Consider the following 23,453-nt stretch of genomic DNA (forward strand, 5'->3'; position numbering starts at 1 on the left):
AGTGAAGAATTAAGAAGTAGTAATGAAAAGAAACAGAAATTGAAACAGTTAAGAAGTAAGAAACTTAAATTGTTAACAACATTTACGAACACTATAAACATATCCAGAACATAATAAAAAATTTTATTTATTCCATCATACAAAAGTGTTCATTTTTTAACATAAAAATTTTCAACATAAAATTTCTTGACGCGATGGTAAAAAATTTTTTACTTTGTAGCTGGTTTCGTGAGAATTTATTGAAAAATTCGATGAAAAATCGAATAAGACAGTTACCAAAAAGCCTTTGACCATGCTCGCCGAGCGCCTTTGTTACTAACAAACGTTTGACCAAGCTCGTCGAGCGCCTTATACCTGACCTTTTACCGACTTATGTACCGATTCAGTGAATGTAAAGGTATCGTCAGCAATCAATAAAATAAACCATACAAACAAAATATTTGTTATTTTTTAATTAAAATCAGAAAATTCTTGTTACATTAATACCATATTAATTTGCAAAAAAACATTTTAGTTCTCAAAGCCGGAGCTATACATTTATATTTGTAGATCCCAGAAAATATATTAACAAAATATACATATTGGTGAAAAATTCTGACGTGCAAGTGACAATAATTGTGACGTGCAAGTGACAATACTAACTGTGTCTATCAGTTCAAGTATATCAAGTTAACCAAGTCCAACTGCAGTCTAGAGAGTCATTCAACATCGCACGGATTGCATCAAGTTTTATCATCACCATTATCATAAAGGTTAGTTGGTTTTTTGTTTCACCATATCAATTAATTTGCCAATTCACATCGATCCCTTTAATCAAAAAGCCATTGCTTACCCAGTTCCAATTTTTACATCGTTGAAAACCTATTCATCCCTATTTAAATCAAGGCCGATTTCACGCGACATGAATACAACGCGGGCATATTCAGGCCATGATAACCACCCTGAAGAAGATTTTAGACGCATCAGAAGAAAATCCTGAACAACGTAACCTCAACTGTATTAGATCATCTCTCGAATCGGCCGAAAAAGCTCTCGAAAAATTTGAAAGAATTCAAGGTCAATTAGAAGAGTTAGGTGAGAAAGAAATAGACCATCGTGCCACGTACGTACAATTGTATAACTTGGAAGTCGCCCGTACTGAAACACTGCTACAAGAAGCAAACCTACTACCAGTACCTGCAGTTGACCAAGCAGCAGCCAACAGAACCATTGTTCACACACAAGTCACTTTAGGACTACCACCCATCAGCATACCTACCTTTGACGGAGCTCCAGAAAATTGGTTCTCCTTTTTTAATTTATTTGTAGCCGTACTTGACGAGTACAATTTAAGACAAGTTAAAAAATTAGATTTTCTCCGGACAGCGCTCAGCACAAAAGCAGCAAACGCGATCGAATCGCTCGAATTAACAGACGAGAATTACCAAGTTGCTGTTTCGATTTTAAAAGATTGATATGAGTCAACCCGGCGACTCACCCATCGTCATTGGTCAGTTTTGCGAGCGTATCCACGTTCGCAGAAAGATTCTCCAGCAGTGATCAGTCATCTCGTAGATACTTTCAACCAACACGCCAGAGCTTTAGAAAATCTTAAAGCACCAGTCTGTTTTTGGGATATTCTATTGGTGGATTTAATTTTATCCAATATTAGTTCCACGACAGCATGGCATTGGGAGTTAACCCTATCAGATGACAAAATACCATCGTACAAAGACCTTTTGGAGTTCCTAAAAAGAACAGCGGTTTGCGGAGTAATGTCCGGAATGACACGAATTTAACTAACTCAAAACCAACTCATCATCGACCACAATCTCAAGCATTTTATTCAAACAATGTCAAGCAACATACACCAAAACATCAGCATAAGACCTCGGTTACTTACCCCGTCTGCGACGAGAACTATCGATTATATACCTGCGGCAAATTTCGTGAGCTGAGGGTCGAGGAAAGACGCAAAGCTGTTTCAAATGCTCAGCTGTGCTTCAATTGTTTAGGAAAGAATCATGCAGTAAAATCATGCTATTCTAAAGGTACACGCAGAAAATGTTCAAAACGTCATAATGCATTGTCACATCTTGAGATTACCGACAATTCATCAGTTAGTCCAAGGTCTGAATCTAGCAATAATAATAATAATAATAATAATAATAATAATAGCCGCACCTGACTAGGAGAGAAAGGCCTATCTACGAAAAGCCTACCTGCATCGAAAGGGAGGCAAATCACCTCGGTAATGGACACATTCTCAAACGACATTATGGTTACAGCCATATTAAATGTGTTCGATAAAGACCAAAAAGCTGTGTCATGCAGGGCATTGCTTGATACCTGTTCCACTACAAATTTCATGACCCAAAGTTTAGCAGAGATCTTAAGATTAAAAACTACTATCTGCCGTATACCTATCAACGCACTCAATACCATGACTACTTATTGTAACAAAATAACTACCGCTACCATTATCTCTCGTGTGAATAATTTTAAGAGAACTTTGACCTTTTTAATTATTCCGACCATATCATATGTTATACCAGACGAACCAATTCAACGAGAAATGTTAAAGATACCTGCAAATATTAAGTTAGCTGACCCAACCTTTCATAAACCAGGACCTATTGACCAGCTCATAGGGGCGGGAACTACACTATCAGTGTTATCTATCGGAGAAATACTATTGTCACTACCAAACCAACAAGAAGTATTTCTTCAAAAGACATTCCTTGAATGGATTGTAGGAGAAGCTGCACCAACAAGTAAAAATGTCACTGCGCCGCAGTGTCATGCAACCAGTACCATTAAAAGACGTATCTCAAGAAAATAGAAACCCTCATTTGCAGTTAGGTGACTTGACATTAAAAACACTTGGAATATGTTGGGATTTCAAAACTGACAATATAATTTATACAGTTAAACCTATTGTATTTCTAGAACAAACCAAAATCACCAAGCGGAACATTTTGTCGGAAGTCGCAAAAATATTTGATTCTCTCGGTTTATTAGCTCCAGTCATTATTTTAGCAAAAATTCTTATACAAAAGCTATGGGATGCAAAACTAGAATAGGATGAATCTTTCCCTATCCAACTCCATACAAAATGGAAAACCTATAGCACACAACTTAATGTATTAAACCAGGTATCATTCCCAAGAATAGTTGTTACGCCGAATACAAAACAACTACAATTGCATGGATTCTGTGACGCCAGTGAAAAGGCATACGGAGTCTGTATTTACCTGCGAGTGACTGACCCTCAAGGAAAGATCCAGGTACTTCTAGTATGTGCCAAGTCAAAGGTAGCCCCTTTAAAGACTATTACCATACCTCGACTTGAAATATGTAGAGCTCAACTGTTATCATCTTTAATGAAAGCCACAATCACTGCATCAAAAATGACCTTTGATAATATACATTATTGGACCGATTCTACCATTGTTCTTAACTGGTTAAATACCTCACCACACCAATTAAGAACATTTGTACTTAACCGAGTTTCAGACATTCAAACAAAAACCTATGTTAAATCATTGAAACATATTCCGACAAAAGACAATCCAGCAGATCTTGTATCAAGAGGAGTTTTACCAGCTGTATTTACCTCAATGAATATCTGGGAACATGGGCTATCTTGGCAAAGAGAACCTGCCGAAAAATGGCCAACCTATCAATTACCATTGTTAAAAGAGATACCTGAGCAACGGAGAGCTACCTGTTTATTAACCATACCTCATGAATTAGTCGACCTTTCAATTTTCTTTTTGGCATATTTTCAAAGCTTAGACTTTCTAAAATATGCTCTCAAAAGGATTTTTCAAAATTCGAATTATTTTGAGAGATACAGTGGATTTTATGACGCGGCACTTAAACCGGCCGAGCGGAATGATCACACAATGAACGGCAGATGTTTTCGAGGAATTCTTTTATATTCGACTTGAGCTCGTTATATACCCTTTTAAGTTTTTATATATACCTGACTACCAGTACGTACCCAATATACCTGGAACTGTCCACACAAAATATACCTGGAGGTGTCTATCTCTATAGTATAATTTACAAATTATTACTAATATATTTTTCTGTTCAGTTTAGTCTCGATATTGGAACTAAGTAGACACGTGTTCAGCGCATAGTTAATAAAAAACAAGTTTTTTAGTTTTTTTTTTTTATAAATATTTACAGAAAAATGGAGAAGAAAAGTTTACGGGGAAGCTGTAATCGTCCTGATCGGAAGAAGAAGAGACGATTTTCATCAAATCGATACACCGTAGAAAGTGAAACTAGTTTTACAAGTGCTTCTGCAGCTAAATTAAAAAATTATGGAGACGAAGAAATAATAATTAATCCAAATTTTGGGTACTGTTTACTGAAATTTGATTCAGTTTTTCAAACTCTCTCCACTTTAATTCTATGTGCTACTTGCAAAGGGAAAATTAAATTTTTTCAATCAGCACCACGTGGTCTAGGATTAAAAATTGTGTTGCAGTGCAGTTGTGAAAATAATAAGTACATTCAATCATGTCCTTTGGTGAATAAAGCATATGAAATTAATTGTCGAATTGTAATAGCTATGAGACTTTTAGGAGTAGGACAAGAAGGAATAAATTTTTTTTGTAGTGTCATGGATATATGTCAAGGTTTATGCATTAGTACTTACTACAGCTGCCTAGAAAATTTACATTCAGCCACAAGTGCAATTTACGATCAGGTAATATCTAAAGCAGTGAAAGAAGAGCAAGAGTTACAATCTGAGTCTGAGCCTCATGAAAATGATAATTTATTAGAACGATATTTAGGATCCGAAACATAAAATAATAATGAATCCCTCAATTCATTGATATGGACTTTTGCTCCAAAGCATATTCACGCTGGAACTCAAACTATCGAAATTGCAAATCATTAAGCCGTTGGTATTTTTAATGAAGGCTTTTTAAAGATTTTAAATATAATGGCACTCATGGGCATCATCGTTGGTACTGAAGCTCACACATTTGCTGTTTGACGTAACGAGCTGAGGATTGATCGCTCTGAACTACGAGCTTTTACTGCTTCAAAAGCAGGCAGAACAGCTCGTTTAGAAGAAAGAAGTTCAAAAAATCTCGATTTTGAGAAAGAAGAAGGTCCAATGTATGGATATGGGATAGCCGATTAATCCAAAGTGAGTATTAAACATAATTATCTGAGTTATTTAACTGGAAATCTTTCTCAAACTTCAAACGCGTTTTTCCCAAAACTCCTTTTGTTGAGGTGGTTGACACGATATCTCAAGTTCTATCTGACCGATTCCTTTAAAATTTTGTGAGAATCTTCTTCATACATTTCTTTATCACTGGAGCTAAGGATTTAAAAAAATTTTAATTTAAAGTATTTATAAAAAATTCGTAAAGGTCGAAAAACAGGGGTAAAAAAAATTTTTTTTTTAAGTAGACGCCATTTTGTGAATTTTTTTTTTTTCGGTCGAAGTGAACTTCAAGATGTAGCGACATCTTTACTAATTAAGAATTTTTTTTGTTTGTTCAATTTAGATCACTACAAGGGTTGGAATCATGTCAACCAGGGAACACTGTTTAACTAGCAACCCCCACTTCACCGACCTGTCACTGGATGAATTTTTGACTTTTTTTTTTTTAATTTTTTTTATATACTTTAAAAATCAATAAATATTATATAAAAAAAATGGATAATAAAAATGATTTTAATTTTTTTTTATCCTAGTTTGAAAAATACCCAAAAAGTAGGGCTCTAGACCAGAATACCCTCTTAACTATAAAAGAATTACGTGATATGGAGATTTGGATTTTAAAAGCTGTACAACAACAAGCCTTTGCAAAAGAAATAAAAGAACTACGGGAGTCTGGAATCCTTACCCATGATACCGTCAAAATAACAAAATTAACTTCAAAATTGGACGACCAACAAATTATGAGAGTAGTTGGACGATTATCTTCATCAGACTTACCCTATAGCACCAAACATCCCATCATTTTATCGAAAAAATATCATGTTACGAACATAATTATTCAACATTACCACAATCTACAGTTGCATACCGGAGTCCATCAAACATTATATTTAATCCGACGTAAATGTTGGATTATTGATGGAAGAAGTCAAGTTTTCAAAGTTCTAAAAGGATGCCTACAATGTTGGAAAACAAAACCTCCAACACCTAATTACCTTATGGGCGTCACCTCGATTGGCATCAACCGCGATAGAATCGGTCAAGCCGTTCAAAAGTTATGAGAGTTCACACACACACACACACACACACACACACACACACACACACACACACACACACACACACACACACACACACACACACACACACACACACACACACACACACACACACACACACACACACACACACACACACACACACACACACACACACACACATTAACACCCTCTCAGGAACCGTCGAAATTTTTGCAAAACGGGGTAAAACCAATAACTTCCCGATTTTTGAAAATTTTTAATTTTCTTAGTGGGAAGTTAAAAAAAAACAAAAAAAAAAGAAAAACATTCAATGGAGACTTTAAGTGATTTTGAATTTTTGTTATCTTCTTTTTCATTAGTATTGTATTGTTGTTCGATTGACTCTCTCAACAAGGGGAGAATTTTCAGTTATGTACTTTAGTTTTTTATAAGATAAGAGAAAATTGGAGTGTATTTTTAAGTTTACTCATGTTTTCTAAAATATTCGACAGACTTTTACAAAAACGTCATAAAACTTAACGTTCGGAAATTTATGACAGTCAAACTCAAGTAGTTGCAATTGTAAAATAATCCCTTTAATGACTGAGACGAATCTTCGACACAAACGGACAAAATTTTACAACCGATCTGTTTATCAGATGGTAACCAGACAATTTTTCAACTTAGCAAACCTTCCCACGCTTCATTTAAACAACCCTGCGTTAAAAAAATAATATCCTTTCGAGGATCCTCTCGTTTAACAACAATTTCTCAACCCGAGTTATTTTCCACCTACCAAAATCCAAAATACCCTTCCCAAAATTGCATTCCCTGACTGACGATAGTTTGACGAAAAATTGAATGAGACAGTTACCAAAAAACCTTCGACCACGCTCGCCGAACGCCTTATACCTGACCTTTACCGACTTATGTACTGATTAAGTGAAAGTAATAAGGTTAAAATCACAAAATTCTTGTTACATTAATACCATATTAATTTGCAAGAAAACACTCAAGTATCTTAAAATCTTGATCGAATATAAAAATTCATTGTATCAAATATTTCTGATAATTTGAACTAAGAAAAAATTACTTCCACCAAGAATAGGATTTCAAGAAAAATTTTTACTTCGGCCAACACAACTTCGGTCATCCTTTAGGCGGCCGAAAATTTACTTGAGTATAGAATTTTTTTTTCTAGTCAAGAAACTTTTCTATCTGTGTATTTGATTTGTTTAAGAATCAAATAGAAAGTGATCAAATTATAGTTTATAGTATGCGCAGTTATTCAAGTTTAATTAAAATTACAATTTAAATGGACAATGAAGAAATGTTTAATTTTCTAAGAAACTGGAGCATAAGTAACGGATCAATAATTAAGTTTATTGGTTGGTATCAATATGAAAAGTTTGCACCATTTAAAACAAGAAATAACTACAAGATTTATTCACAGAAAAAAATGTTTAACTAATCGATAAATTTAAATATTTTGTGAAATTTAACAACTTGTACGCTATCAACAACATTTTTACGGTTATCGATCATTTTCTTGTACTTAGATAATAGTTTTTTCTGTATCGAATACAAAATCAATATCTTTTTTGCAAGTATTACATTGAAAACAATTATTTTTAACAATATTCATAGATCAAGAGATTACAGTTAACCTTCTGCCTTCCGTTGATGACTATTTTAAAACAATTAAATTTAACACCAGGCGAACAAATCAAATTTCGAAATAATTAAAAAAATTTTAGTCGCAATACCAATTTGCAACTATCTTCAGTTGAGGTTAAGCTTCAATGATTTAATATTATTATTCATTTAGATGTTATATGTTAATATTTTTACACTGTTAATAGTTTTTCATACAGAAATTTTAGATTAAAAATTTTATGCGTTTTCCTTAATTAATTTTAGAATTACAATAAATTTAAATACTTAATCAAATTTTTTATCACAGAAAAAAAGTCATCAGCATAATTTGAGTGCGTCTTGTCTTTCGCTTGCTCTAACTGAATTAATTTCCACTTCCGTCGTGGATGAAATAAATGCTCCATTTAATGGTAATTTGCTGATACTCGTTCTAATTTTGAAACTGTATTGATAACACATAAGTCATCTGATATGTGCATTAGACGATCCACGGCCTGCTGATTCGGATTCTGATCGGAGTGATGAGAGTCCTATTCCTCAAAATCCGCGAGAAAATCAGAGACCTATTTTTTTTAGTGAATCGATGGTATTACCCCATAATTTCACTTATACTTTTAACAGTTAATTTAAGGCTTAGCGTTCTGTACGTAAATTTGATACTTCTAAATTTACCTAGTGAAAGCAAAATTTTTCATTTGAGAGATTTTTTGCTTTACTTTAGATAGTCATAATATGCGTCATTTATTTCGTTTACTGAATATTAATTTTTCACTGTATGTTATCAATAGACGCTAGAAGAACTTTCAAAAAAATCCAGCTTCGGTAAAAGAGTTCTTGCTTCATATAAAAAAAAAAAATCCGAAGCGTAAAAAAATTATGAAGGCCTCACTGAACACGATCGGAATAAACTCCTCGACATAATTATTGTGGACGAAATTAAAATTAGCTTTGACAAATAATTAGTAAATTAAATTATATTTTGGGGTCAATTAACATTCACTTCTTCTTAAGAGGTAAAATGGAAAGTACTTCTTAAAGGTAAAAAATTCAAATAACGCTCTCCAAAGATCTTAAAATGTTTAGAGATTTCACAAATTCATTGCTATAAATATTTTTAGACCATTTGAATTTGAATATAGCAAGAAATTACATATAGGATCTTGTTTCAACTATTTTTTAGGTTTTTTTGAGTGAACTTTGCCTGTTAATTCGGTTCGAATTCTCGTAAATTTTGTAATTTTTGTAACATATCAGGAAAACGTTTTATAGAAATAGTTAACGCCATTGCAGAGCTTTCTCCCAAAGTAGACAAGGTTCGTTAGGGTCTTATATTTTTTGAGAACAAAGTATTTGTTTGGAGGTCTAATAAGATTGTTCGATAAAACTTTGAATTAATTGTATTAATAGTTGACTTATATTTTTATCACTGAGAATGAACAGTTTGTAGCTGGCCATGGCAAATGATATCGACGATGGTCAAATACGAGATGGCAAATGATTAAGGTTGGTTTTATTTTCATCAAAAAAAAAAAAAAATAAGCGTAAGAGAAATGGAAAAAATAAGAAAATTTCTTATAAAAAAAGTTTAAGATTGTATGGTAGCTATAAAGAAAATTTTATACAGAAAAAAAATTATTTGATGTGTGCAATCTTTCTTGATTAAGGCAATTTTCTCATCAATCAAACAAATTTTAGTGAAAGTATAATTTTTTTGATATTTAAAAAAAGTTTTTTTGTGTTATAATAAACTATTACTTTGGCTTCAAGTAACGTTAGGTCTTCCAGCGAATTTTAAAATTTTTTCGGTTGAAATAAATCTTTCTTCCTGTGTACCAGATATCCGATCCATATTTTAACTATGAATATTTTTATTGTTCTTTTGAAAATTAATGAAAAAAATTTTTTTTACTATAGATAACGAAGCTGTAGAAAGTAAAAGTGATGGCTCGGCTATAACTTTAGAATCTTTTAGAGACCTTGATGTACCTTTGAATAAATTTTTAGTGCTTTAGAAAGCTACTTTCGAGGAAAAAAGAAATCTTTAACAAAACTTTGATTTTGATATTTATAACTATTTATCTGAATTATTCGATTCCAAAGATGATAGGGGCTATTTATTGGTATGCCCAATACGCTATTATTGTTAATTTAACTTAAGATAATTTAATATTGTAGAATTCAGAAAATCAATGAAATGTCTCGCTATTTTTGTAACTTTTTGCAGTTTGTTAGGCCAGAGCTTTCCATATTATATCTAATTTTATACAATTGAACTTTGTAATAGATCATTAAAAGAATTAAAAAATTTATGAAACTTACAAACAATTTTAATTTATTTAAAAACACTTTCAAGAACTATTTAACAAAAATACTTTTCGAACAAATTTACCGACTTATAAGTGACTTATGAATTTAATACGATTTTTTGCGAAATACCTTTCATTAGTTCATTACGTATTAACCAAAACATTAATGAGGGATAGAAATTTTTCTAGTCGTATTTACGTTATTTGATAAAACAAAAATTTTTTCAATGTAAATATGATTAAAAAATTAACGTCTAAACAAAATAAAAATTTCCCGCTAGACATCTTTCAATAGAAATAAAATAAGTCAATTGATTTGAAAGAAAACATTTGGTACATAATCTCAAAAAACTTAACTTTATTAAATCAAGCAAAGAAGTTCTTGAATAATTTCAAATCAACTTATACTAAATACAAATTGTTGTTTTGAAATTTATTAACTTCCCGTTAAGAAAATTAAAAACATAATCACTTAATTTTAAATGCCTACTTGCAGTATTTGTTTAATTCAAGTTGATTAAATTAATACATCTATTTTTCATATTGCCAAACAACATCCAGATGTAAGAAATGTATACAATTGTGGCGAATTGAATTGTTACTCAACTATTAGCACAAAATATTCTTTTCAAAAAACATTTACAGAGAATACATAATTGCCAGTGGAACTCATTCGTTGTAAATAATATAAATATTAATTTGACCAACAAAACTCGAGTATTTTCTAATAGTAAAAATCTAAATTATGACAGTCATACTCAAAATAACTTTCAGCAAAATACAAATAATCCGGGTTTTTCATCAAATGATTTCAAAACTGCCCTTTATAAAGCAGCAGTAGACTTTATAGCTAATAAGTATGCTAATCTACGTTCATCTAAAAATATTGTTCAATATATTATGATGATACTAAGATTTTCTTGGGTGATTCTTTTATAGGTATATCAGAATCAAAAGTAGAAAATACTCTTATTAATTCAAACTCTTCCCACAAAGAGATTAATGTAATAAAAAAAATGTTTGATGACATAAAAAATACTTTTGCGGATTTAGATACAGAACATCGACGGTTAAAGCATTTCGAAAAATCAGATCGTACTTATGTTATTTCAAAATCAAAAAAAGGCTCTAATGGTAAAATGGTTGACATATGTGGACAATTTATACCATTATGAGCAACATCCAAAAATTTTTTTCAGCAAGTCGATAAATTCATAAATTGATGGTTTAATAGTAAGTACTTTCCAATCTAAATATATATTAATGTATGAAAATTGTAGCTTTTTTATAGAGTTTTCAGATTGAATTGTCGAAAATGTGATAAAATGGAGTTTTTAAAAATTATTCGAGGAAAAAAGTGGAAAAATATGCATTTTAATGATTTTGAAAATTTTAAATTCTTATACTTTCTAAACTATTCAACCGATTTAGCTCATCTTCGAAATTAACCTTAGTATTTATCGATAGATTAAGTATGTTGAATTTGGGAAGGATGCGTTTCATATGATAATACTATATATGATAATCAGATTTTTCAAAGCCGATGCAGGTGTTCAATCGTTACAGTGTTCCACGCGTCCAGACCTTGACGTTAGACGCCAATTTATAATCAAAATTTTCCATTTATAATCGAAATTCGCTCGGGGTTATACGGGAAATTTATTCTAACTAAAATTCTGAATTAAACTTCAGTATCTTTACGATTTTCAATCTCTGGTCTCAATAAAAATAGGGCGCCAGGTAATTTTTGATCAGTGGAATTACCAAACCAGTGAAAACGTAATTAAAATTACCACACACATTAAAAAAAATAATAATTGTTGGAAAAATTACGATTCTCGATATAATTTCACAGTTGAAATTTGAATATTATAGAGAAAATTAGTAAATTTTCAATGACTCCATTGTAATTTCGATTACGTCTTGGTTTTGTAATTTTATTAAAATTCTAAGTAAACGAAATTACAACCAATGTTTGTAAATATCAAAGTTTTTTAATGAAATTCGACGGACTGTTCCGTAAAATTACAATAGAAGTAAGATTTTTGTATGAAGATTGTAAAATTATAACACATCCTACTAAGTTTCCGGACATCTTTTCAAAAATTATTAGAAATGTTTCATAATTTTGCAGTGGTTAACATCAATTTGTCATTTTACCCAACTTTTGATTGATGAAATGATTATAATTTTACAAATATAATAAACAATATAGTGACATTCTCGTAAGAATAGACAGAATTCTTTTCTAAGATCTTAAAACGTTAGGATCGGACGAGAACTCGATTTTTGAAAAGTGGGACAAAACCAATAATTCCTCGATTTTTTTTAAATCATTAATTTTTATAGCGGGAAGTTAAAAAATAAAGTGTAATACGTTATTCCTTTGAAATGTATTCGAAGCTTTGCACTTTCTCCATTTTCCGAGATTAAAGCATTTTTAATTGTTTGAATAAAAACACAATAAGCGGTAGTTATATAAGAGTTTAAGTCTTATAACTGATAAGGTTTCATAATCGAATAGATATTAAAACAGAAATAACTCATGTTTACCTTCTCTTTATACTATCTTCTTCCAATTTGTATGCAAGGAACTCATCATCTAAATTCCTTAAAAATTGTGGTTTTATCAGCAAGGAACCAACAACTTCATATAGTCTGACGAATCCCAGAGGTGTGCACACTTAAACAAAAACAACTTATCAATTGTATTTATTTACAGTAAAATACTACAATTTATAAAAAAACGTTAAATCACTTTTTATTATTGAGTATTTTTAACGGGATAAATTTACCTAGTAATATTAGGACTCCAACAAAAGATACACATGAATACATAAAGAGCACATAATATCTCCATAGATCTGTAAATAAGTACAAATTAGATAACAATAACTATTATTTGCTATTACATTAGAAAACAAGTTCAGAAACTTTGTGGAAAACAAAAAGCATGAATTGCATGTTTGCAAAATAGGAAAAATGAATTACTCTAAAACTTATCTTTTCTTTATTTCCCCCACTGAAAATAATGATTGTTCATAAATCGAGAAGTTATTGGTTTCAACCCAGTTTTTAGAAATCGAGATCTCGCACAATCCTGACTTTTTGAGGTCTTAGAAAACTATTCTGACTATTCCTACGGGAATCTCACTGTGTTTGTGTGCGCGCGCGCGCGCGCGCGTGTGTGTGTGTGTGTGTGTGTGTGTGTGTGTGTGTGTGTGTGATTATGCGCGAGCGCATGTAAGCTCCTTATAACTTTTGCCATTAGATTTCATGTGAGTTTATTTAACTTCAGCTAAGTAGATTTTGAGAAATCTCAAAATAAAGTTGAAGAAAAAATAAAATGTTACGTCGAAAACGCAACTAAAATTTAATTATTTTTATCCTAGCCGTTAGGCTAATAAATAAGGATCTGAAGCTTTATGGGAAGGGGTTGAAGTCATAATATTAGAAAAATGAATTAAATTTAATAAATATATTATAAAATTATTATACAAAGATTTGAATTATTAAAACAAACATAAAAATCTTAATTAAGAACTTACTTAAATATCATTGTTACCGTTTCTTTACATAATTTAAATTTACTTCACTGACAATTTCTTTTTGAATCTGATGCGTGATTTCGTTGAAACTTATAAAAATTTTTTCGATGTCAACACTAGGACGTCAGAACAACTAGAGATATTTTTGTTGAAAATCGTAAAGGTGTCGAATTTTAGGGCGTTACTTATTTTTAGTAGATGAGAGAAACAATGTCCAATTATTGTTCTATTTCCTTGAGCCCTTGCCCTCTCTCTTAGATTTTTTTATAATGTTGCATGAGTCCCCTCTACTTGGGTCAGAGTACAATATCGTTCCTCCCTTACTCTTATGCTTTATTATACATCTATGTGTTTGTGTATACGTAAGCGCATTTATGCATAGACAAAGACATACATGTGTACTATTTTACATTAAATTATTTACTGTGACCAAATTTTATATTAAATTATTTAGTTAAACGTATGAATCAAAAATGTATTTCAATAAAGCATATCTTAATTATTTTGAATTTATTTATTTAATTGTAGAAATATTTTTGCTTCGATCATTTGTAAATTTATTATTTTGTTGTATCGTTTTAAAATTTCATTGTTCAATATTTGTTTATTTTAAATTGTTCAATTATCTATTTTTTTATTTGTTTCATTATTTAAATTTTCGTCCTTTAATTTTATTGTAATCTATATTGTTATTACTTAGGTTTTTTTGCTTTTTAAATTATTATTACTAAAATTATTGTTATTTAAATTTTTTTCTATACATTTTATTTTAATAAAAAAAATATTTCTGTTTTGGGTCCAGATAAAGTCGGGCCCAACTAAATGTGGGAATTTTCCGAGTTGTAGTTAGATAAGAAAACTATTTTTTTTTTTTAACTGCTAGGGTCATAAAATTATTATTTACTATTTGACCCAGATAAATCGATAAATATTTTTTAAATAATTTCTATTTAAAAAAAAAATGTACCCAAGATTCTAAAGAAACAAAAAATTTTATAAATAAAATAAATGTATGTAATTAGTTGTAAAAACATAAAATTATTTATGAATAATTAAATTCTATTTGTTGTAAAATAAAAATGTCGGACGTTGAGTCCGACATAACACATAAAATGGTTAATTCTGAAGGCTATCCCTGCAGCTTCCCGCTAATCATACCGAGGCACTTGAAATTGCAACTTATGACGTTTTTGAGCTTTTTGAGCCCAAAAATACAATTTATCTGTTATTTTAAGGTCTCCGAGTTCATAGAGATAATTTTTTTTATGCTTGTGAGCTCGAAAAGATAAAAAGTTGATAGAAGTATGATAAAATACTATTTTTTGAATTTTCAAACCACAATAACTTATGAATGAATCAACCGATTTTCACGCAGTTGACGGCATTCGGCGCAATTTTTCAAGCTTTATAACAAATCTTTGAATTTGAATTAATAGAACAAGAACTTTTTGAGCAATTCAGAAAAAATACTTTTTTCGGTTTTCTCTTGGTCACGATATCTCTCGAACGAATCAACTGATTTTGACCACATTAGCAGATATCAACGTGGTTTTTTCAGGTTGAGAGCTGGTTAGTTTTTATAGTTGATCGATATAGCCGTTATTCAAAAAAAAACCACATAAAAAAATTTGTTTTCAGTTTTTTTTTTAGATTTCTCAGAACTATTGGTCCGATTCGGTTTAAATTCACAGGAAATTTAAGGGAACACTTTGGAACGCCGTTTGGTAGGTTCTGATCAGTTAAGTCGTCTAATAGTTATAAGAGGGTCGCATACACACACACACACACACACACACACACACACACACACACACACACACACACACACACACACACACACACACACACACACACACACACACACACACACACACACACACACACACACACACACACACACACACACACACACACACACACACACACACACACACACACACACACACACACACACACACACACACACACACACACACACACACACAAATATACACACAGAGAATGCAGCGTTGTTCGCGTCTGTAGGTTCTACTTTTACACCCTACCCGTGATCTATGGGTAGTGCTAAATGAACACAAACAACGATATGAAAATATCACAACACTTTTAAAAATTTCTGACTGCACAGGGGAGAGATACCCAAGTGTGGCATTGGAATGTGTGCATAAGGGCCCAAAGGTGTCGTTAACAAACGACCGTTTGGACAGCGGGGTGGACCCCTCGGCCTCGCTGTCGAGCATCACTACAGGGAATACAAAGACAGTCCTGATAAAAGTGGAAGGACAGTCGAGCAACGTTCTTCCAAATAATGGAGAACCTATCAATCCCGGAACTTTCCCTGTTTACCGAGAATGAATTAGCTCCTTCCCAACCATGATTAGTCAATAATCGCCAATGGAGCGGCTCGGTAGCAAGATCAAAGAGCTCGCTGATTTCATTAAGGATGAGAAAAATCTCCATCATGAGATCAGAAAATTGGTTGAGTCCACTGTTACGCATACAGGTTGACCAACAAATCACCAAAGATGTCGGCATCAACTTCTTAAAAATCTCTATGGATGACCACACAGCCACAACCACTTCATGAAGCTTGCCTACTCACCAGAGTAACTCGACTCCATATGCCCGCCGCGAGACGGAAAAAATGGTGTCAGAAACGATATAAGTGATTGTTTCCACGTGTGATGCTTCTCTACCATGGCTAAAAAAAAGGGTTTTTGTAGGCCGACATGTTGGGGGTCATCAGACATAGCAAAACTTTGAAAAAGATGCAACAAGCTATGTTGATGAGCAACAAGAGCTGCCATACGCTCCCCCAATCGAAATCTTCATTCAAACGAGTACGAGAAGGCCAAAAAGAACTTAAACTATGCCATCAAAGCAAGCAAAGAGAGAATGTGAAAAAAGATCTGGAACGATCCCGACAAAATCGTATAGAGTAAAGCTAATCAAATTGTCATTAAACGATTTGGAACGGCCTCATCAGAGGCGCCGAAATCTCCGATAGACAAAATCGATTATAAAAAATGAATAAAGAATAAGTTGATTTGACTAGTCTTTCAATAACTTGTATTGTTGGATACAACATCCAGCTTTTAAAGACAATTTCGCTTAACTTTTTTATAATTATACAGTTTAGTTTAGCTTATTAACAGTTATGCCAAGGTTAATGCCAAATAGCAAAGAATAAATGTACATAAAAATTTTTACATTATTGTGCAGTTTAAACTACATACATTTAAAGTATTTTACATACAAATATTTTAAAGATAGATAATGTTGAATTAATATAAAATTATGAAAGAACATAAGAATTGAATCTATAAAGAATTAACTAACAATTTTAAGAGTTTGAGATAACGGTAAGAACAAAAAAGGAACTTTGAATTATGAAGAAGCTACATGGTGTAAGTTCACTGAAAATTTGAAGATCAACAATGCAAATAAAAGAATTCACTAATGGTTAAGGATCAACATCAAAATTAAATAGATAATCCAACAATTTCTTTTGAAAAGCTCCAAACTAGACGAATTTATAATAACCAACGGTAATTCTTCCCATAGTCGTATCACTGTTACAACACAGTAATATTCATATTGTGGTGTACTCAAATTTGGCAATTTAAAGAGGATATTATTTTTTCTTGGTGCTTGTCTCTCAGAGCGTCTTACAGTAAGGTCTTCTTGGAACAATTCACGCAAATAATAGAGTTTACCAATCCCAACTAATATTATAAATGTGTACCCATAGTCTTAGAGGTACTAAAAGTAACATAGAATACTCTTTATTAAAAAAGAAAAATTGATTTTCCAAGAAAAATAAAAATAGTATATTACACCCCTAGGGAAGAAAAGTAAGAAATGTCTCAGAGCACATGCAATTGTTGGCCGAGGTGATCTGAGGCTTTCTTATTTACTTCCCGAGGAGTGTATACTATTTTTTTCCCCAACGAAGGCGTAAAGCGGAAACTTTGTTTAGCGTAGTGGGGCTAAAGTTGACGCTTTACGCCCGGAGGGGAAAAAAATTGTTTGTCAAAAAATCTTTAGATTTAGCTACTTCAATGCTATCTAGCATGCGAGCGGAGCCGCGGGTAAAAGCTAGTTTCTAATAGTTTGAAAAAATAGCAAGAAGTATAAAAACTTCGACGACTCTTTATTGACAGCCATCCTTATTCATGTCTGTAAAGCGAAACATGTTCATCTCAGTTCAAATTAAAGATGAAACGTATTACTAAGTTTAGAGAACGTTGGAGTTTGCAGTCATTGTCATAGGTTGAATTTAATAATCCAATGGAGCAATAATTGATTATTGGTAAAATAGTTGCTGATACGAGTAATTTTTCAATTAATTAAGCGTGAATGTATTTCATAGTTTCAAGCTATATACTGTCGATTTTACTTATCATTTTTGAGATGTGTAAATTCCAACATAAATTACACATTAGGTGAGGACCAAGGCACTTGGTTGATTCTACATAAGGAAGAACCACACCATCAATTTTACGCTTTGAAATACCTTCTCGCAGAAGAGCTTTTATTTCGTTAGTTGAACCTAATACCATTGCTCTAGTTTTAAGTAAATTTACTTGTAAATTTACTTAAATTTACAATTATCTCTAGCCAAATTTACTACTGCTTGAGCATCTAAATTCAACTGCCGAGTAGCTTCATGAATTTGACAACTATAACAATGTGAATAAATATATTTGTCATCAACAAATAAACCATGACTACTATAAGCGAGTCGTTTTGACTCAGAGTTCGTAACTTGTAAAAATAATATGGGTCCAAGAACAGAACCTTGAGGAACTCAAGACAAAAACCATTTAACTGTCTCAAGGGAAAACCCCAATTCAATCAAAGTTTTCATGATGATTTTATGATCAACGTAATTAGGAGCTTTGGTCAAATAAAAAAAAAAAAAAACTATTAGCGTCAACTGATTATTATCCATGGCTCTAGCAATATCATCAGTAAGTTTTAATAGGGCAAATTGAATACTATAATGTTTTCTAAACCCTGATTGATATTTGTCTAATCGATTATTATCCTTAAAATATGTAACTACTTGATTAGCAATTATTCTCTTAAAAACCTTACTTAGATGTGGGGTATTAGCAATAGCTCAAGTATCAAAGACAGATCGCGGTGGAGAAGTTTTATTCAATGGTAAGACGTAAACTGCTTTCTAAGCTTGAGGAAAGATATTAATATGTAGATATCTATCAAAAAGCTCTGTAAGAAAGATGGCTATCTGGGGAATGTAGTTTTTTAACTACTGAAGATTTAGCTTATCCGGACTTTTACTCTTCGATTTACTAAGAGTAAGATGAAAAAGAGCTTTCGTTAAATCAATGATGTCGATCTCTGTCCAAACAAAGGAATAGTTTACAAGGCTATCATGAGACGATTTAATTACTTCGAAAGTAGTTTCATTACATGATGGGTGTTGTCTAACTATTTTAGCAAAATGATCATTCAATTTACTCAGCTAAGAGAAATTCAAGGATGAGGATGTTGAACCTTAAACTTAATCCAAATGCTTCAGTTTACTCCTAACGTTGGATCCTGATGAAATATTATGTAACAGGAAAAATCAAACTTCCCAGAGTCATTATCGACCACGTAATTGAAGTCACGGTAAGTAAAGGCTTTCCCTTACCTTTCGATTTTGACAAGTAGTTTCGACTTGTCACCGGCCGTGAAAATCGAAAGTCCCCACTGCTGTCCCCGGAAAATGAAGTAGGGATAACAATCAGATAGTTCGAGAACCTGGAGTGCGGGGGTAACAAAAGAGCCGGCAGGAGAGAGAACGAGGCTTTTGAGCCGGAGACGCTTTTTGAGAGAGTGGCTTTTTTTGGGAAAAGCAGTTGGAGTCAGTGTAGTGCTGTGTATTTCGTGTCATCAAGATACAGAATCATCGTGAAGAAAGCCAATTTGTGAACTGGAATAGGAAAAACCTTTTATCTGAAGCCAGCAAATACATTGGATACGAGTAAGACCAACCAGCCGCTGATTCAGCCAGGGTTGACCAAAGCAACAATCACCGTTGGATAATCGAAAATTTAAGTCTCTGAAATTTTTACAATTATTTTAGGCCAAAACTTAATTTGATAAGTTGAGAGGCTGAAATAATTGTAATTGTTGTTCGTAAATTAATGATCGCTACCGTCTCAGACGTTACTTTTATAGAAGTAGATTCTTTGATAAGTAAATTTTTCGTCAAGGTCATTTAGTTAGTTGTTATGGGTTTCATATTTATGACACTTAATTTAGTTGATATATTATTATTAGACTGGTAGTAAATTTGTTAGTAATTTAATATAGGCCTTTTGGCTGTAATAAATCGATTTAATTTGAATTTTTCACGATCAAATTTGGAATAATAATTGTAGTTGTAAATTTAGATAGTGTTAGTTTTCTGGAAATTTCTGTAGTTGAAGGTTAAATGAGACGCGGTAAGTTGCAGTATTTGATGTTAGAAATTCTGTAAAATTAAATTTAGGTCGGTGGGCTAAATTTAATTAATTTAGTGAATAAATTTATTGGATCAATTTGTTAAATTTAGAAAATTATTTAATGAACTTTGCTTGAAAGATTATTTGATTAATATCGTCAAGAAGATTATTAAGAGAATTTAGTTAATAAATTTGGTTAAGGTAGTACGGTTATGAAAGCAATATTTTAAGAAATCCTCGAAATTTTAAATATAAGTCATTAAATGTATAAGACTTGTGCTGTTAAAATTTGAAGATGATTTACCGTACCTAACTTGAGAAAAATGCAATTGAAAATGACATTTCTTGTACATGTAATATAGAAGATGCGTGGGAACATGACGATATTTTTTCCATCGAAGGAATTTCACCACTCTATCGAAAAACTAATAGATTAAAGAAGATGATATTTCGAACAATTAAAAAAAAATGAAATTTTTTTGCCGCGTAATTTTCGTGATTAATTGAAATAAATTTCACTTTTAAAGGATTATTTTTAGGAGAGGGAGTACAAAAAACAGCCGCTAGTCACTGAAACCGTTGTGCGCGCGCGCGCGCGTGTGTGTGTGTGTGTGTGTGTGTGTGTGTGTAGAGAACTAGCTGTTACCCGCTCGCTTCGCTGGGCATTTTATAGAATTGTATTTTTCGATCTAAACTTAAAGTTTGATTAGAGTATTGTTTTGACTTTCACAAATTCCAAATTTCATAGAATAAGCATATACCTGTTATCTATGAAATTATTCCAGCTAATATTCATTGTAACTTTCAATGTGCAATCACTATAATGTTTGCGTGGCCTTTTTTTCAAAAATGAATAATAATTGACACGAAGAAAAAAATTTGAAATGAGAATTTGGAGTCTATAGGAGCTATAGCTTGGAAATTCAAAATTTTTGATATTAACACCCACCTTCGCAAACCCCTGTGAGATGAGCTATCGTAAAATTTTCCCATGGACTTCTTCTACATCTCTTACAGAAGATTCCTACCAAATTTGGAGTCGATAGGAGCTATAGTTTAAAAACGGGAATTTTTCATTATTAATGCCCCCGCAATCCTCTTTGGGGTAGAATATCGTAAAATTCGTTCATAAATTATTTTATCATCATTTACAGAAAGTTCCTACAAAATTTTGAGTCTGTAGGAGTTATAGTTTGAAAATTAAAAATTTTGATTGTTGATACCCACCCCCGGAACCCTCTGTGAGGTAAGATACCGTAAAATTCGTTTATAGATTATTTTTACATCTCTTACAAAAGATTTCTACCAAAATTGAAGTTCATAGGAGCTATAGTTTAAAAACGGGAGTTTTTCATTGTTAACGCCCCTGCGAACCCCTTTGGGGGTAGAATTCCTTAAAATCCGTTCTTAGCTGACCTCTACAGGGCAAAAGTATAGTTCCTACCAAATTTCAAGTTTCTAGGTCCGATGGTTCCCGAGATATCGTGATGAGTCAATCTATCTATAGAACAGCTCCTGTACATACATACATACACACACACACACACACATATATATATATATATATATATATATATATATATATATATATATATATATATATATATATATATATATATATATATATATATATATATATATATATATATATATATATATATATATATATATATATATATATATATATATGTGTGTGTGTGTGTGTGTGTGTGTGTGTGTGTGTGTGTGTGTGTGTGTGTGTGTGTGTGTGTGTGAATATATGAATCCTTTTTCATTTGAAGACCGATATCTCGGTAAGAAGTGGACATATCAAGGTCTATAAAAGAAGCAATCAAAGCTAATTGAAGACAGTGTCTGATTATTATAGTGATTAAGCAAAAAAAATCTTTTTCATGCCCGTAAACAAAAAAAAACCGAATAAATTTAAAAAATTTTTTTGTTGATAGTTTTCCTAAGGTTACTTAAAAACTGCTGACGCTACAAAAATTTATAGTTCTAATCTAAAAATTAGACATTTGAAGCTACAATTTCCTTTTTTTTTTTTTTTTTTCATTTCTTGTACGACCATTTCTCTCAAATTTACGGTCTGTTTAAAATTGCCCAAATATTTGGAATTTGTTTTTTATCTCTCAATTTTCTCAGTAGTAGTTTAAATATAGATTCATTTTTTCTAAAAAATTTATGTTACTGAGAGCATTTTAAACAATAGAAAAATTCGTCTCACTTAAGGCTAGATAGACTTCAACACTTATGACACCCGCAATTACTTTAACTGAAACCTTAAATACTCAATTCAAATTTTATTCTTCGAGTCAATTATTATTCATTTTTGTAAGAAAGCCACGGGAATGTTGTAGTGAGTTTACGTTGAAAATGACAAGGAATATTAGCTAGAATAATCACATATGGATAAAATATAAATGCTTATTCGATAAAATTTGGAAACTGTGCAAATTAATACAATAATCCATTAAAGTTTGAAGTCTAGATCTGAAAAAGCAATTCTATGAAGTGTCCAGTGCAGCGGGCGGGTAACAGCTAGTTGTAAATAAAATTAATTTATTACAATTTTTTCTTGACTTACTTACTATTATAATTATACTTTCTGACGTTATTTTCACGACCGGGGTCTATTTAAAATGAACGCCACTAGCGCCAACGAATTTTTGTAGTTTTAAGCTGATATTTCAAGGCCAAATACCATAGAAAATATAATTTTAAAGATTAAAGAAAATTGTTTTGTGAATTAAGTGAGTGTTGATGCCGAGTAACGAAGTTTATAGTTTTAGAGTGAATTTAGAGAATTAATGTTACAGTTGAGATTTTAGAATTTTTAAGAGTAGAGTCAGTTTTAGAGTCAAGTTGTGAAATATATCAAGGTCAAGTCATTTAAGGGTTTTATTGAGTTATTTTTGAGTTATTTTGAGTTTTGAGTTTTGGGTTCCGAATTTTGAGTTTTGAGTTTTGTTTCGGATTTTGAGTTTTGAGTTTCGAGTTCTGAATTTTTAGTTTTGGGTTTTGAGGTTGCAGAGGACGTGGGTAAGTCAGCGTTACCGTGGAGCGGGACTATAAGTCACCCGGTTTCGTTTGACGTTAGACACCAGTCTAACCCTTTGAGACTTCCAGGTGGAATGCATAAGTCTGGTTGAGATGCCAGCGCTCCGACATAGAGGGACATGACGAAAGCATACGGGATCAGTTTAAGTTTTCGGTTACGTTTTGGCTAGTTTTGATAATCTCTAGCGAATAAAAATTATCCACTTTTGTTTAATGTTACGTTTACGTTTTGA

The 23,453-nt window shown here is 31.9% G+C and overlaps 1 protein-coding gene across 8 annotated transcripts in view; it reads right to left on the reverse strand.

Annotated features, from left to right (window-relative positions):
• Lili (LMBR1-like protein lilipod) overlaps positions 1-23,453 on the reverse strand; it is a 184,796-nt gene that overhangs the window by 74,836 nt on the left and 86,507 nt on the right. For 7 of the 8 annotated variants that reach the window (XM_074240325.1, XM_074240322.1, XM_074240321.1 and 4 more), the window contains 2 exons: positions 12,953-13,021; positions 12,711-12,840 (listed from right to left, as the gene is read on the reverse strand). In XM_074240325.1, coding sequence (XP_074096426.1) covers positions 12,711-12,840; positions 12,953-13,021 — 199 coding nt within the window. The remainder of the gene's footprint in view (positions 1-12,710; positions 12,841-12,952; positions 13,022-23,453) is intronic. The other variant, XM_074240327.1, reaches the window with a different exon arrangement.

The sequence above is a fragment of the Cotesia typhae genome, unplaced genomic scaffold, assembly GCF_013202065.1.
Source record: "Cotesia typhae breed Kobodo isofemale line unplaced genomic scaffold, CoteBio_Ctyphae contig_27, whole genome shotgun sequence".
NCBI classification, from domain to species: domain Eukaryota; kingdom Metazoa; phylum Arthropoda; class Insecta; order Hymenoptera; family Braconidae; genus Cotesia; species Cotesia typhae.